The sequence below is a fragment of the Musca domestica genome, unplaced genomic scaffold (assembly GCF_030504385.1).
Source record: "Musca domestica strain aabys unplaced genomic scaffold, Musca_domestica.polishedcontigs.V.1.1 6, whole genome shotgun sequence".
In the NCBI taxonomy this organism is placed as follows: Eukaryota; Metazoa; Arthropoda; class Insecta; order Diptera; family Muscidae; genus Musca; species Musca domestica.
The window spans coordinates 15,212,414-15,229,468 of record NW_026712363.1 but is presented as its reverse complement, the minus strand read 5'-3'; the positions used below and the strand labels follow the sequence as shown (position 1 = coordinate 15,229,468).

General features: G+C 33.6%; 1 protein-coding gene across 8 annotated transcripts in view; it reads right to left on the bottom strand.

Annotated features, from left to right (window-relative positions):
- LOC101901746 (CUGBP Elav-like family member 4) overlaps nt 1-17,055 on the bottom strand; it is a 366,807-nt gene that overhangs the window by 252,042 nt on the left and 97,710 nt on the right. For all 8 annotated transcript variants that reach the window (XM_059129090.1, XM_059129093.1, XM_059129095.1 and 5 more), the window contains exon 2: nt 6,115-6,194. In XM_059129090.1, the coding sequence (XP_058985073.1) occupies nt 6,115-6,194 (80 nt within the window). The remainder of the gene's footprint in view (nt 1-6,114; nt 6,195-17,055) is intronic.

The following is a 17,055-nucleotide window of genomic DNA, read 5'->3' as shown; positions in this document are numbered from 1 at the left end:
CGTCTTCTCATAGAAGGCCGGTACGTCTTCTCACAGAAGACCTGAACGTATTCTCATAGAAGACCGGAACGTCTTCTCATAGAAGACCGGAACGTCTTCTCATAGAAAACCGGAACGTCTTCTCATAGAAGACCGGAACGTCTTCTCATAATTTTTTTCTACAAAATTTTTAGCTTTTATTGGGAGTGGAAGGTACCAGGAGGAGCAGACCTGATACCGGATACTGCCTTCGCTAGTTGTTGGACATGGTTATATCCATAGAAATAATCCTATAACGAAGCGACCTAGGTCGTAAAACCCTTATTTCGATGAGGCACGTTTAAGCTATATCATACGAACTCTCTGTAGCCATAAAGCTGAAGGTATAATCAATTACAAACATTTTGGATTTACAATCCTTTTGGTTTTGTACTCAATATTAATAACAGAAAAGCTTATGGTTTTATCCTGCAAGCGGCAAAGTTTTAATCCAGCAAACGGAAGTGCGGCCTCTACATGGATGTGTAAGTGTTTGCGCTTATAACTGTGTTTACTTCCTTTCAACATCTCCGTTTTGAAGTGTATGGTTTGAGTGGGTTAGTAAACAATTGTACCAGTGTATTTTTTGCTTGTCTATCTCGCTCATCTCCTTCTTCCGTTAATTTCAACTCATTTACGGGATGCCGAACTTTTGCTACTAAGATTATTTTTTTTCAGGGTTGAGGTTTTCCCTGAGTTTGTTAGCATCCGAATCACTGGCTTGATTATTGAAGTTTCCCTTCTTCTTTTTTTGGAAAAAAATGTGTGGAACCGTCGTTGTGTTGCTGCCTTACTGTTCCGGTAGCCTCATAACAAATATCCTATGTTTTCTATCCTTATGTTGTTGGTATTGTTCTAGGTTCTTTGGCAGATTTCCGTTTCAACAAAGGCAAAAAAACAGCCCGAATCAATAAGTTCAAGAAATTGTTTGTTATTCACCAAAATCATCATTGCAGTTTTCCATAGCCCAGGCACTCGTTCTGGTTATGGTCCTTATCGTCGTCATTGCCTTCTTTTTAACAGCGGGTGTGCGTGTATATGTAGGTGCTCATTTAACTCTTCCATTATGACGGATATGCTCTAGGCAAGACGGCATTGAGTTGTATGTTTTGCGAATTCACTCTAGTTCTCCATCTTCTTCTTCTTCCAGGACTTGTTATCCTGGATGATTGTGTTGTATTAGGAACCAATATTGTGTGTTGGTGTGCATTTGTTTTTCGTGAAACTTTTCGCGTTCTTGTTGTTTTGTTTATCTTCATCAGTTTTGTTTGATTTCGACCGGTGTATGTTCATTGCGAAGCATGTTCTTATTTCCGTTTCTATTTGGGTGTTGTGGGGGTTCCTTATGTTTTTTCCTTTCCGTTTTTATTTCATTTCTTTTTTTTTTTTTTGGGGAGTTAAGGAAAGGACCAACAACCAGTTCCGCCATCATTTTCATGATTTCAATATGAGCTGCGTTTTTTTTTCGCCTAGCAATATTTTTTTTTATTTTTCGATTTGGTTCGCTGGTAAACATGTGTTTTGCATGTTAAGCATTAAGCATCGTGTTTAACAAGTCCTTTCATTTTTCCCAGCCCTTTTCGGCTTCTGCACCGTTTTTGCTCTAAAGGCAATACGCATTTGTGTTGATATCAAAAGCAATAAAAGAAAAATTGCCAGCCAAAAAAAGAGCGAAAAGTGAATATAAAATTTAATGAAGCATGTGTTGTTTGGCGGGACCACAGGATTGAGTTGAGGGAAAATCGATTTATATTGAATTTAAAAATAAGAAATGCTAGATCATTTAAAAAATGGGTAGTTTAGACTTGGGAAATATTAAAAAGGAATTGCAATTCTACTACCCATTGCCCATCATTAAAATGTGATAACCATATTTATTCCAGTCTTTGTTTCTTTGTCTAGTTTTGTAGTATTCAGATCTAATGAAGTATTTGAGAAGTCTTTATAGTGGGGATAATTATTTTGAAATGGGAAAGCTAAGAATGACGAATGGACATTTAAGAATAATTTGGGAGGCTATCAACCAATAGCGTAATTTTTTTAAAAAAATATTGTTGAACGATTTTTTTTGGATTTAAAAAATATTTTTTTAAGATTTCAAGAAAATACGAGTGAATTTTTTAAAAATATTTTTAAAATGTATTTATATTTTGTTGTTGCAAATACTACGGTATCCCGAACAAAAATGCCAACACTGTAATAATATTTTGTAAAAATTGACTCTTTTTTAACTATTTTGAAGGACATTCAGAACACTAATATAACAATAAAAGTATATTTTTAACCCACGCTGGATTTTTTATAATTGTAAATTTTTGGAATCGCCGAAGATTTTTGAAGGACTTTTGAATAAATGTTAATCGTTTGAAAGCACTTTGTAGTATTTTTTGATATTTTCAAAGGACTCTCAATGCAAAAAAAAAAAAAAAGATTTTTTTTATTAATAACATTGTGCGACAATTTCATTCATTTTTTGTTTCAATAATTTCAGGGAAATTCAGCATTTTATAAAAGCAAAGCTAAAAAAGAAGAAACCTGTATCGGGGTTTTGAACGTTTACATCACAAAGAAACCGAAATAGACGTCATTATTTTTAAATCTTCGGATTTAGATTCCTTGGAGTTCTTAAATTTTAGGTATATAGCACCTTAGGCAATATTGCAGATAAAAACTATGATTATTTTAGTGGACATTTTGAGACCTTAAGCAAGTCACCAAATGACTCTTTTCTTCAAAATATGATTAAAAACTCCTTTTAAATGGGATCGTAGCAAATCAAAATATTCTACAAAGTTATTTGCAATACAATACCACTACACGTCCTTAAAGTCGTCAAGAGCCTAATCTTACCTAAACGCCAAGGATTCATAGATATGAATACAAATTTTTAGATTTAAGACGTAACTTATGAGAGTTTATCCAAAATTCTCCTGCTAAACATCGATTTAAAAAAATGAAGTCAAGAACACAAATCTCCTTTTTCATTTAATATTTGCATCAATGTTCCAAAAAAAAGCAACGACTTTATGATACCATACACCCCTTCGCATATTTAGAAGATTTTCACATAACAAATAAACGTTTTTATGGAGAATTTATGAGAATTAAATCATACCAACTATGATTATAGTTATAATTTAAAGTCCAAAGGAACTAATATATGAGAGGAATATCCTTCTCTGAATCGATTGCAATAAATTTACTAAGGCATTGTTACCTTTTCAATTCGGGCTTATATTAACCATTTGGTGTATAATTAGAGAGCTATATCCAAATCTGAACACATCTCAATAAAAGGAGAGAGAGGACAAGAATAACAAATCGGATGAACAATGTACATGGGAGCTATAGCTATATCTGAACCGATTTCGATAAAATCTGGCATACTTATTTTCAGGCCTAATTTGGTTGTATGTGCAAAATTCCATACTATTCGGGCTGATATTACACTTTTGGTGCACAATAAAAGGCAAATTGGACGAAGCTATTTTTGGGAAATATGTCTAAATTTTGACGAATTATCTCGAATTTCAATGGAATACGTCCTTGGGTTAAAAAAATGTCTTGTGAAAAATTTCAGTAGGATCAGATCAGGATATCAAAATGAATTATGGGTCTATCTCGTTTCCTTTTGCCTGTTACAAACAAATGCACAAAGACATAATACCCTGATCACCTTGTGGTGCAGGGTATAAAAACCGAACATGTGACCTACTTATACCCAACACCACATAGTGGTAAGGGTATTATCTTTTTGTGCATTTATTTATAAGATGGAGAAGAATAACCGATCACTTTAAGTATCTTCATAGAATCTCTTTTTAGTCGATTTATGCAAGTCAGTCCACCTGTCCATGTATTTTTGTGAATGAATTGCAGGTCACATTTATTATTCCATTGAGATGCAATTTTCTAAACAATATTTATGTGGCCGAAGGACGAACCCTACTGAAATTGGTGAGAATCGGTTCAAATTTAGATATAGCTCCCAATTCAATCAATTTCGGGTTAATTGTGCACGAATTGGCCAGTATTAGTCCAAATGACCTGAATTTTCGTAGAAAATCTGTTCAGATATAGCTTTGTATGTTTCATCCGATTTGGCCTTTAAGTCCCTCATATTCGTAATATGTATTCGACAACAATGATATTTGGTGCCAGATAAAGCCCAGAAATACCTCTGCCAAATTTTATCAAGATCGATTCCGATTTCCATATGTATATCTTCAGTATCCGACTTAATTCAGTCTAGAAGCAAGTATATACAATTTGGTGAAAATCGATTCAGATATAGCTTTAGCTCCCATATATATGTTTCATCCGATTTGGTCTTAAAGCCCCTCACATTCGTAATATGCATTCGATAACAATGATATCTGGTACCAGACATCCGATGTGAAGAACAATCAGACCTACAAACGTGGATTTTTTTTAAATTTTTTGAAGAACAATCAAACCCATAGGCGTGGATTTTTTAAAGAATTTTAAAGAATAATCAGACCCATAAACGTGGATTTTTATTTAAAAATATTTTGGAGAACAATCGGACACATAAACGTGGATTTTTAAAAAAATATTTTGAAGAAAATCACTCCCATAAATCTGCATTTTTTAAAAATATTTTGAAGAAAATCACACCCATAAACCTGCATTTTTTAACAATATTTTTAAGTACAATCTCTAGGTCTGGTTGTTGATTTTCTAAAAATATTTTGAAGTGGATATTTGGGCAATACAAGTGATTTCTTTTAAAATATTTATAAGGGCAATCAAAAGAATGAACTTGAATTTTTAAATTATATTTTTTGGAAGGATTAACAGAGGTATAAAATAAATAAAAATGCCATTCCTTATTCTTGTATAATATTTCTTATAATAACTTCATAACTTCTGAAACTCTTTTATACATAAACATTATTTAGAGCTCCTTTATATTGAAATGACCCTGGTATTTTCTGCTTAGTTACCTTGGTTGCTTGGTTATCAGATTAGTCGAGTGTCCTTGTAATTTTTGATCAATTTTCTTAAGCATCCATGATTAATTTCTAATGTTTTAGGTTTCATCAAGGAAAACCAAATCGAAATCTAATTGAAAATTCCTTGCAATTGGATTACTCACCCCCATTTACCTTGGAAAACAGATTCATTCTCATTAAAAATTCAAATCAATTTATTTTCATTTAATTTTCGCCAAGTACATATATCAACAAATGCGTATTATTTGGGATATTTAAATGTCCTTGAAGTTGTTTTCAAAAAAAAGGAGAAAGAGAAAAAAAAACACAAAAAATCGTCAAAAGAAATTGAAAATGTTTTGTATTTACCAGACATCGTCATCAGCATCAAAACGGAGAAAATCAATCAATTTGATAAAAGATTCACAGGTCTACAGAACGAAAAAAAACGGAAGGAGCCGATGCAAATAAATTCGACACCGTTTTTGAGCAATTTTGGCATTGGGTTGAAATACATTCTATTTATACGTTTTTTTTTTTCAATTTATTTACTTAAAATTGTTGTTGATTTGTAAATATACCTCCCTCCTCGCCAGAAAAAGAAGGAAAACTAAGACCCTACTGAGAAGCTTTGAAAACGCGTCAAGGGTACTTTTTTCTTATTTTTTAAGGAGGAAAAAAGGTGGCCTTTTCAGTTGATTGTTAAAGAAAATTGAATTCATCTTGGTTGCAGCGGCAGTAGTGAGAATATATCTTCGGAGTTCATCAACGACAGCATCATCATCATCGTCGTCGTCGTCCTATCTTTGCTAAAACGCTTGAGTTCCCCGGCTTTGCTTGTTGTTTACAGGATAGAAGTTGTTTAAGAAAAGCAATTTACGTGCAAAATAACTCAAGTGTCATGCAAATTTTGTTGCCTCCCACGCAAAAAAAAAGTAAAGAATACACTTTTGCCGAGATTGAGGTAGATATTCCAACATTATCGTCAGCATCGTTTTAATGCACTGGCAGTGGGTACAACTTAACAATGTCTACTTCATTTTGTTGTTGATTGTATTTCTCTTTCGGTTCCTTTTTTGTGGTATTCCGTTTTATTTTGAAATCATTATTTTATTTTGCTTTATTTTCTATTTCGACTTACCGGCATAGTTTGACTACCGTGCAGATTGGTGATGGCTGATTGAGCCTCTTGTTGCGAACTAAATTTCACAAAAGCACAACCTGTAAAGACAGCAAGAAAAAAAAGGTATTGAAAATACGAGCAACAAACGACATTAAAAAGAAATATTAACTAAATGAGTTTTAAATGTGGTCTCCATGCAGACAGTCGAACATTTAGGAAAAAAAAGTTTTTGAAAATGAAAAAAAGAAATGCCACTGCCACCGATACAATCATTAATGCATGCAATAGAGCTTAACGTCCCATAATATATTTTTTGTTGCAAATTTTTATTTTTATATTTGTTTTTAAATTCTGTATAATCAATTTTTTTTTTCAACCGTAATGGGTAAATGTGATATACAAAGCATTAAATTTCAATTAAATATAGTCAGATGGAAATGCCACGGCCAGTTGGGAATGAATGAATGCAACGAAGGTGAAATGTAAAATTTTGGGGAAAGTGAAATTGAATTACAAATAATTGAAAAAAAAAACAATATTTTTTGCAAAAAAATATAGTTTTTAAAAATATTTTTGTAAGGGCAATTGTTGTGGATTTTTCAAAAATTGTTGAACAAATATCAGATCTATGAAAGTGGTCATTTTAAAAATATATTTTATTGGACTATTACGGCAACAAATGATGATTTAAGAATAGTAAATTTAAAAATAAATATTTTTTACGAATTTTACAAATATATATTTTTTAAGATAGAACAATTAAAAAAAACAATAAGTTCGGCTGGGCCGAACTTTTAATACCCTCCACCTTAGGGTAAGAGACACATTAGAAGAAATGTGGCAAAAACCATTAAAATGCCGAATATCGGGAGGTACCGTTATATGGGGTATATCAAATTACCGAATATCGGGAGGTACCGTTATATGGGGACTATACCCAAACGTGGACCTATAATTACAATGTTTCGCCACACGAACTAGGAGCCATTATGACCCACAAATACCAATTTTTAGACAAATCAGTGAAAAAATGTGGCAAAAACCATCAAAATACCGAATATCGGGAGGTACCATTATATGGGGGCTATACCAAATCATGGACCCATACATGCAATGTTTCGCCACCGAAGCTGGGAACCATTATGACCAACAAATACAAATTTTCAGACAAATCCGTGAAAAAAAGTGGCAAAAATAATCAAATTACCGAATATCGGGAGGTACCGTTATATGGGGGCTATACCAAAACTTGGACCTATAATTACAATGTTTCGCCACCGAAGCTGGGAACCATTATGACCTACAAATACCAATTTTTAGACAAATCCGTGAAAAAATGTGGCAAAAAAAACTAAAATACCGAATATCGAGAGGTACCTTTATAAAAGGGCTATACCACAACGTGGACCTATTCATGCAATGTTTTGCCACACGCTCAGGGACCCGTTATGACCTACAAATACCGTTATATTGGGACTATACCAGAACGTGGACCGATATATCTAATTTTCAATACCAACCATCCTAGACACAATGCAAATAGCTCTGTTAAATTTTGGCGCTCTACGTCAAATAATGTGGGCTGTATCGTGATTTCAACAGACAGACAGACAGACGTACAGACAGACAGACAGAAAGACGGACATCGTTAAATCGACTTAGAATTTTATGCTGATTATGAATATATATACTTTATGGGGTCTATGACGAATATTTAAGGATGTTACAAACGGAATTACAAAATTAATATACCCTCCTTTCCAAGGTGGAGGGTATAAAAATATTTTTTTCTACGGATTATGAGGGCGGTATAAGCTAAATTTTAAGGACTATAAAATTAAATTTTTGAAAAAGCGCATAATAATGAATTTTAAAATATATTTTTGCAAGACTATGACTATAAACGTGATTTTTTTTTTTTTTTTTTTTTTTTGAAATAACTATTGGAGGATAATAATCGCAGATATTAAAAAAAAAATAATTTATCAGCCAAAAAACCAAAAAACTAGGATATTTTTTGAAGGCCTAGCAGAACAATACTCGTAGATTTAAACAAAAAAGTTTGAAGGACTTTCAAAGCCAAGAAAATGGTCAAATCAGCGAAACCACAAAAAAAAAAAAACGCGAAAAAGTCCCTCTGGCCGTTACATTGATGTTGATACCCAAAATAAAGGATATATAGAAAAATATTTAAAATCTATATATATAAAAGAAAGTTGTGTTAGTTACTACGCTTATAACTTAAGAACCGCTGAACTGATTTTAATGATTCATACAAATTCGGAATTGTCTCCTATCCGAAAAGGATAATATCCAAAAAAATCGCGTAAAAATGTGATATATTAACATTTTCATTTTGACTTTTGAAATGTACAATAGTAATGTTTTATTTTGCATGTTTTTTTTTACATTTTTCTAATGTACATTTGTAGTGTTTTTTATATTTTATTTTTGAATTCTAATATTAATACCAATTTATTTAATTGACTTGATTTCTTGAGAACTGAAATTGATGGCGGGTTACATGGAAGTGTAGTAACGAATTATGTGGTGGCGAAACGGAATAGATGAAATAATTTAATGCGGTCACACCAAAGTTAAAAGATAATTACTTTTTCAAAATCGTTAAAAAAATCAGGAAAAAAGAGATCTCATTGCAAAAATTCTCAAAACGGGAAAATATCGAAAAAAAATTTCCAATGGAATTGAATTTTAAAATAAAAGTACATTCTATTGACAAACTTTGTAAGGATCTTTAAACAGTTGCTGTAAAAAATCTGCGAACAAGTTGAAGATTTTTTCAATTTGTTATTCTTCTTTCGTCAATTTTTTTCAATTTGTATTATCATATTGAATTCAGTGGATTTTTGTGAACAAAATAAAGAATAATTTTTCACTATATACAAATTTTCACCAAATGACCGAAAAAGACTAATGGGGCTCATTTTAAAGCGTGGACCTACTTATTTCATGTGACAATAATCCGTCCAATGAGAGCTCAAAATGCAAACATTTTTGGGAGTACAATCAGTAAAATACCACATATAAAGGGTGCAAAATAATAGAGCGAATAAGACTTTTAGTAGGAAAAGGATTTCTATCCTTCCAAAAATTCTTCCTGAACATTTAAGATACCTTAAATCGCTTTTGCAGGTCATGATATCGATCATAAATAACCATCGCATGATACAAGCTATTTTTGGAGTCTTCGCCACTTTCTTCTATTTTTTGGCCCTTATTGGCATCTTTGTTTTTAGGGGGTAGAGAACCTCTTCGCATAAAATTTTCGGAGTAGGGCCCATATTGGTCTTGACCACTAAAAAATTTTATTTATGCTACCCTGGGGTAAGGAACCATCGTACAGATAATTGCCACATAGAAATTTATTCATGTAAAGTCCCCACATTGGAGTATCCCCAAGTCCACTTTCACATCTAATGTGTGGTCAGAAAAGAAAAATTTGTATTCTATTGAATTTGTAACCCCCAAGAGAATATTGGTTGGGAACGTAGATTTGGTATATACATCTATATGAAATAAATTGTGAAAACATGAACAAATTACAAATATAAGGAAGTAGCACGGTACCGAATATGTGTTGAATCGTCATTGAATTATACTATGATGAAAAATATGGACTTTATGGGGTCTCCAATTTACAATTTAAATGACAAATAAAATTAGTTCCCATATTACGGTAATGGGTGTAAAATAGTAATTATATTTGACTATTCTGAAATCAGTCTGACATCAATTATGAGGTGGATAAAACTATTTTTACTTATTTAAATCACGTGGTTTTTTTTTAGTTTGACATGCTATGTTGTTCTGCTATATTTTCGATTTGGCCTCTATTTGTCATCTTGGATTATAAGGGGTGAAGAAAGTTTTCAATGTAGGTCGATGTTTCGCATTTTACCATATTTCAAAGGATTTGGCTAAAAATGTGTATTTGGGGGTGAAAATCTTACACAAAAATTTCAACATATCTACAAATTTTAGAATTTTCTCCATGTAATAGTACCCCCTCAAGTCCACCTTTTGACGGAAAAACAGACCTACATGGTTAGGGGGACTTATGAGGACTCTAATGCACAATCTGTGGTGCTAATGGGTTTAAAAAAGTAATTAACTTTGGCTATTCTTAAATCAATTAGCCTCCATTATGAGGTGTACAAAGTACAGTAAATTCCAAATTACTGCTCATTTGACTAAAAATTAAAAATGAATCGACCAGTACGTGAACACTTATAACATTCATATCTTTGAATAATTATGCTTTGACAAATATGCATAATATACAAAAACTAGGGGCCGGCAACGCGGACCGGGCCAGCTAGTTTTATATATTGACGATGGGGATGTTAGTTATGTTAGCTTATAACACAACAGTGGCTGAACGGATTTTGACAATTCTCAACAATTAAGAATGGCCTTTAGGAAGAATAGAATAAATTCTTATAAAAATATGTCAATATTTTTTGTTTCGTAGTTATAATGTTCACTTTTATACACTTCACCATAATGTGGAGGTACCTCCCGATATTCGGTATTTTCATGATTTTAGCGAATTGTAAAGAGTCGCTGACTCGTTTCACAATCTATCTATCGCAGATATATATCATCTTCACAACAGATATTGTTTTAGAAAAAAAGGTTTGTTTGTGTGAAATTTGAAAAGATTTGGATGCTTATTTCGCTGTCTTTGAGCTGTTTGGTTTTCCAAATTTTGAACCCTATGTGGGGGAGGGACCGGAATTAATGGTCCGATCTCTACCATCTTTATAACAGATCTTGTGTTGAGTGATATATTGAGATGTACCAAGTCCGAATGGAATCGGATATTAATTTCCCGTTTTATGAGCTATATATCCCTCCTTCACAGCAGACCTTGGGTTAATGAAAATATTGCGATGTGTGTAATTTGATAACATTCGGACTCCTATTTTACATTTTATAAGAGTTATAAGTATTCAAATTTTTGACCCCTTGGGTCGGAGGCAGAAGGAGTGTCCCGACATTGTCCATTTTCGCACCTGACCTGACACGGACTATTATTTCTCTTTATGCGCTGTAAAATGTTTCTTTTTTTTTGTAGTGGAGGTTCCAGAAGGAGTGTACCGATAATACCCATCTCGGAATCTGATGTAAGTTTGACAAAAATATTACGATGTACCAAGTTTGAAACAAATCCGATACCCCTTTCGACAGTTATCGTGCGCACCAGCCAGCCAGGCAAGGAAGGACATATCTAGATCGACTCCAAATGTCCTGAAATGGATTTGGTCCAAAGAGACCTAGGGTTTATTACACCGTTATTTCGATTAGACACGGCTTTGCGTATGATATACCCATATGGCTGAGGGTATAACTAGCCATATGAATGAGGGCAGAAAAAACAAGTTCGTAGATTTTTCAAAATTTCCGTTGTAATACCAATACTTTTCACTTTTGTAAAATTATTTTTTGATCCCTGGTTAATGGAATTATTGAGATACACTCCATTGGAAGAAAGTCGCTGACATGATTCACATTTTGGCCCTTGGTGGGGAAAGCACAATGGCCCGATGAGTTCCATATTCACATAATATATAAAGTACTGCATTGTGCGAAGTTAGAAGAGATATCGAATAATTACTTTGCGTTTTTTGGGACTTCACAATGTTGATCCCTTGTGGGAGAGGTATCAGAAGGAGTGGGTCGAAAGATCCCTAATTCACATCAGACTGAAAGATTGGGATACTTAGTTTCAAGAAAATCACTCGTATGTTCCGCAATTTGTAATGGTTATAATAGGTGTATTTAGATGTGTGAAATTTGAAATTTGCGGTATTTTTGTTCAGAGAGGTAACATAAGGTAACACCAAATCTTGTGTTGATAAAAATATTGGAATGTGCAAAATTTTAAGACGACAGGACTCTTATTTTTCTCATTTTATAAGTGTTACGATTATTCAAATTTTTTTTTTTTGGTATTTCATGGCAGCTTTACTTAAGACACCACACAGACAGGCAGGCAGATAGACACTTCTGGATCGACTCCAAATGTCCTGAAACGGATTTCGTTCAAAGAGACCTATGGTCTAAAACCGTTACTTCGATGAGGCACTTTTGGCCGTATCAAATGATATGTGTAGCGATATGGGTGGACATATCATTAAATGCTTATCGAAGGATCAATTTTTTAAAAAATATTGTACGAAGGACTAATATTTGTATATAACTTTTGAAGGACCAATATATTTAAATAAATATATATATATATTGTAACTGTTCCTTAAATATCAATACATGTGGATTATCTACAAAATAATAAATAAATACGAAATAATTTGTGAATTATCAAAACTTGTGGGAACAGCTTTAACTTTAGCTGTATTTTGACCACAGCCATCATTCACATAAGTGGGAAATTTTTTTGAAAATTGAGTAAAGATTGTCGATTTTTTTTGTGAAGATCTGTCAAAAGCATTGTTAAAACTGTCAATTGATCCAAAAAAGTCACAGTATGGTGCGGTTTATGGGCTGGTGCCATCATTGGACCGCATCTCTTCAAAAGTGCTGTATATCGTAACTTAATTTTGTATAGTGAGCGCTATCGTGAAATAATATAAATTTTTATGGATCGATCCTGCCAGATTGTGCGATCTATGTCCTTATAGAGGAGATGGCTTCAATTAACGTATTGGAAGACAACATTGAAACATCTATTGGTGAGATACCGGCCGAAATATTGGAAATAGCAAACTAAAATTCGACTAAGCGGATGGATCAGGCGCAGTCGTGGTCAGTAGTTATCTTTATTATTCTTGAAAACAATATCAATAATATTATTTTATGAAGCAAATATTGTTCGAACAATAATTTTGGAGAATAAATAAATTTTTAAGAATTTTAAAAAATTAAATTTGGAAGATTATACAATTTTGGAGTTTTTTATTCTCAATTTTATAATAACCATGTCAATCAGTTTTTTAATAACAATTTCTTTACATTGAAATTCTACAATTATCATACCATACCAATTGGCTCATTCTACTCCACTACCATATTACAAGAGCCCTCTCGCAGTTCATTGAGGATTTCGCTAGGTTTTTTTTAATTCCTTTGTGTCCGCCATTGTTAAATGACAATCACAATTTCATTAGGTGGCATTAAATTTGGAATGCCAGTTTGGCATGCTATGGCACGACCAAAAAACCATGATCAACAGACCCACAAGAAAAAAAATAAAAAACCCAAAATTTAAATGGGAAGCAAAAAAAAAAAAACGTTGAAGGGTCCTTTTGTAAGTAAATAAATCTCAGGCTTTTTCATCATCAAACTGTTGCCATAGGATTTATTTACATTAATGACAATAACAAGAACAACAAGAATAACTAACAACATTGAGAAGAGCCAACCAAACAGCAACAACAACAACACATCATCATCATCAAACGAAACACAAATTTTCTCTCACTTCCAAGTGCTTGAAACACTTGTGAAACTGTTTTTTCTTGTTTTTGTTTGATTTTGCTCAATGTTCTCAACTAGGCGCGAGCGGTGCATTCATTGTTTGTTTCATTTACGATTGTTTTGTTGGTTTGCTTTGCCATTGTGTTGCTGTTGCCGTTGTAGTTGTGTTTGAATTTGTTTTATTCGCCATTGTTGTGATGTCAGAAGAGCTTATGTTTTTGTCTATCTGACACTCTCTCTCTCTCCCTATTTTACTTCCGTTTGTATTCTACCATTGTTGTTATTGTTATTTTCCACTTTCACAAAAAGTTTAAATGAATAATTGTGTTGCTGGCTTTGTTTACTTTTATTTTATAAAATGCCTAAAATTATGCAACAGTTCTTTGCTGTTTGACGCTTTGTTTACCCAATTTTTTGTGTGTGATTCAATATTTTTATATCTTTTTTAAGTAAGATAAACACTTCAGATTGTTGAGAGCCTGGCAAAAATAAATTCATTGTCACGTAGCCGTATTGAGAAAAATGTGGGGAATACGAGAATGCCTGAAAGTAGACATTAATCTTTGAAAGAATATATTTTAAAGTTATTATATATTTGGGATTATTATTTGCCTCGAATAAAGAAATTGTGAGAGGACGTTGTAAATAAGGGCATGCAATCTTGGACTATTCTCAAATGGATTATATTTCCTCTAGGAGAAATATATTGCACTAATCACACTGAAAATTCATATTATAAAGATGAGCAAAGACTATTTCAAACATTATGCCAGAGTCATATGTAATTTTTTTTTAATTTTTATATCCTCAGCCATTTGGTATACTAGAGAGGGTATATATTATTTGATAAGGTCAAAATGTGCCTAGACGAAATAATGGTTTTAGATCCTAGGTCTCTTTCGAATAAATCCGTTTCAGGACATTTGGAGTCGATCTAGCGATGTCCATCCGTCTGTATGTCTGTCTGTCTGGCTGGTGTGTACGCTAACTCTCGAAGGGAGTATCCGATTTGGTCCAAACTTCATACACCGTAATATTATTTTCAAAATTAGATCGGGTTCGGAGATGGGCAATATCGGTCCACACCTTCAGGTACCTGCACAGAAAGAGAAGCGATAAACCGATTTTTCTCCAACTTTGCAAATTCTAATATTTGCGTCAGTTCTAGGTCAGGTCTGAAAATGGACAATATCGGTCCACTCCATCAAGTACCTCCCCCAGAAAGGGTAGAAATTTTGAATAACTACAACTTCAAACTTAACACATCCAAATATTTTTATCAACCCAAGATCTGGCGTTAAGATGGAATATATCGGTTCGCTCCTTCTGGTACCTCCCCCAAAAAAGGTCGAAATTTTCAAAAATATACTTTCTGCACAGAAAAATAAGCGATAATTCGATTTTGCTCCAACAAAACCTAATATTTGCGTCAGTTCTAGGTCAGGTGTGAAAATGGACAATATCGGTCCACTCCATCAAGTAAGTCCCCCACAAAGGGTCAAAATTTTGAATAATCACAACTCTTATGAAATTTGATGTAAGAATCCAATTGTGTTTAAATCTTCAAACCAGACCAAAGGTCTGGTACCAAGATGGAATACATCGGTCCACTACTTCTGGTACCTCCCGCACAAAAGGTCGAAATTTTCAAAACAAACAAAAAAATATTTTTTTTTCTGAATAGAAAGAGAAGCAATAATGCGTAAGTTCTAGGCTAGGTCCACTCCATCGGTCCATATAGATTTAATACCCTCCACCATTTCGAAGGAACTTTAAATATTTCATAAAACTTCGGGAAACGACCACTTAAATCAAAATTGTTATATGGAGACTATACGAAGACGTAGCTGTAGTACCCATTACGAACTTTAAATATGAAATTTGAAATAATTTCGGTAAATACTGCGGCGAAAATCATGAAAATACCGAATATCGGAGGTACCGTTGTTTGGGGGCTATAAGAAAACGTGGACCGACAGGGCCCATTTACGAATTTAACCTGCCTTTTGGTAAGCTATGCATGTATGCAAAATTTTAGCCTTCAATCTCAATTCTTTCGAAATATAGCGTGATTACAACAGACAGACAAACAGGTGGACACACAGACGGAAACCGCTAGATCGTCTTAGAATTTTACGCTGATCCTCTATATGTCCTCCATATAACAAAATAAAACCAGTAAAGAAAGTCCTAAAGTCGGGCGGGCCGACTTTATGATACCCTCCACCACTTTGCTAATTTAGTAGAGCTGCACATAACAATTAAAAGTGTTTATGGGAGAATTCAATCATACACGCTATGATTATAATTTAAAGATTAAATTCGGACTTGTATTGCCCATTTGGTGCACAATTAATTTGAAATCGGATAAAAATATATATGGGAGCTATATCCAAATCGGATCCGATCTCGATAAAATTTGACAAAGATATTTTTGACCTGTATTTGATATATTTCCCTGAATATCGTTGTTACAGAGTGCTTATTACGGCTGTGGGTAACAAATATGACAAATCGGATGAACAGTATATATGGGAGCTATAGCTATATCTGAACCGATCTTCACCAAATTTGACATTCTAGCTTCTAGACTCAACTCGGTCGTAAGTACCAAGTTTCATCCAATTTGGGCAAATATTAGACGTTTGGCGCACAATCAAAGTTAAATCGGACGAAGTTATAAGGGGGAGCTATATCCAAATCTCAACCAATCTCGATAAAATTTAGCAAATGCATTTCTGAGCTGTATTTGATATATTTCCCCAAATATTGTTGTTACAGAGTGCATATTTCGGCTGCGGAGGACAAAAATAACAAATCGGATGAACAATATATATGGGAGCTATAGCTATATCTGAACCGATTTCGATCAAATTTGGCATACTTATTTCCAATCTGATCGTACGTGCAAAATTCCATACTATTCGGACTGATATTACATGTTTGGTACACAATAAACGACAAATCGGACGAAGATATATATGGGAGCTATATCTAAATTTTGACCGATTATCTCAAATTTCAATGGGGTTCGTCCTTGGGCCAAACAAATGATTTGTGCAATAAATGCGAACTGTACTTTGTTTACAAAAATACATGGACAGACGGACAGACGGACGGATGGGCATGCATAAATCGACTCAGAATGTGATTCTATGCAGATCATCAAAAGGAACTATGGGTCTATCTCGTTTCCTTTTGCCTGTTACAAACAAATGCACAAAGACATAATACCCTGACCACCTTGTGGTGTAGGGTATAAAGAATAACTCGGTCCGCTATATCTGTTACCTCACGCATGTTTACACATTTTCCATAAATTGGCACATACCTCATATAAAGTGTAGGAAGTAGTCGATACAGTCTAAATCTGGCACGTTGTAATAGTTTTTATCAGTATTAGGTGGGATATGATTTGGTCAACATTGGCCATCTGCAACGGAACGTTCCCCATTAAGAAAAGTTTGAACTGTTTGAATAATCATAACTCAAGGCTGGGGT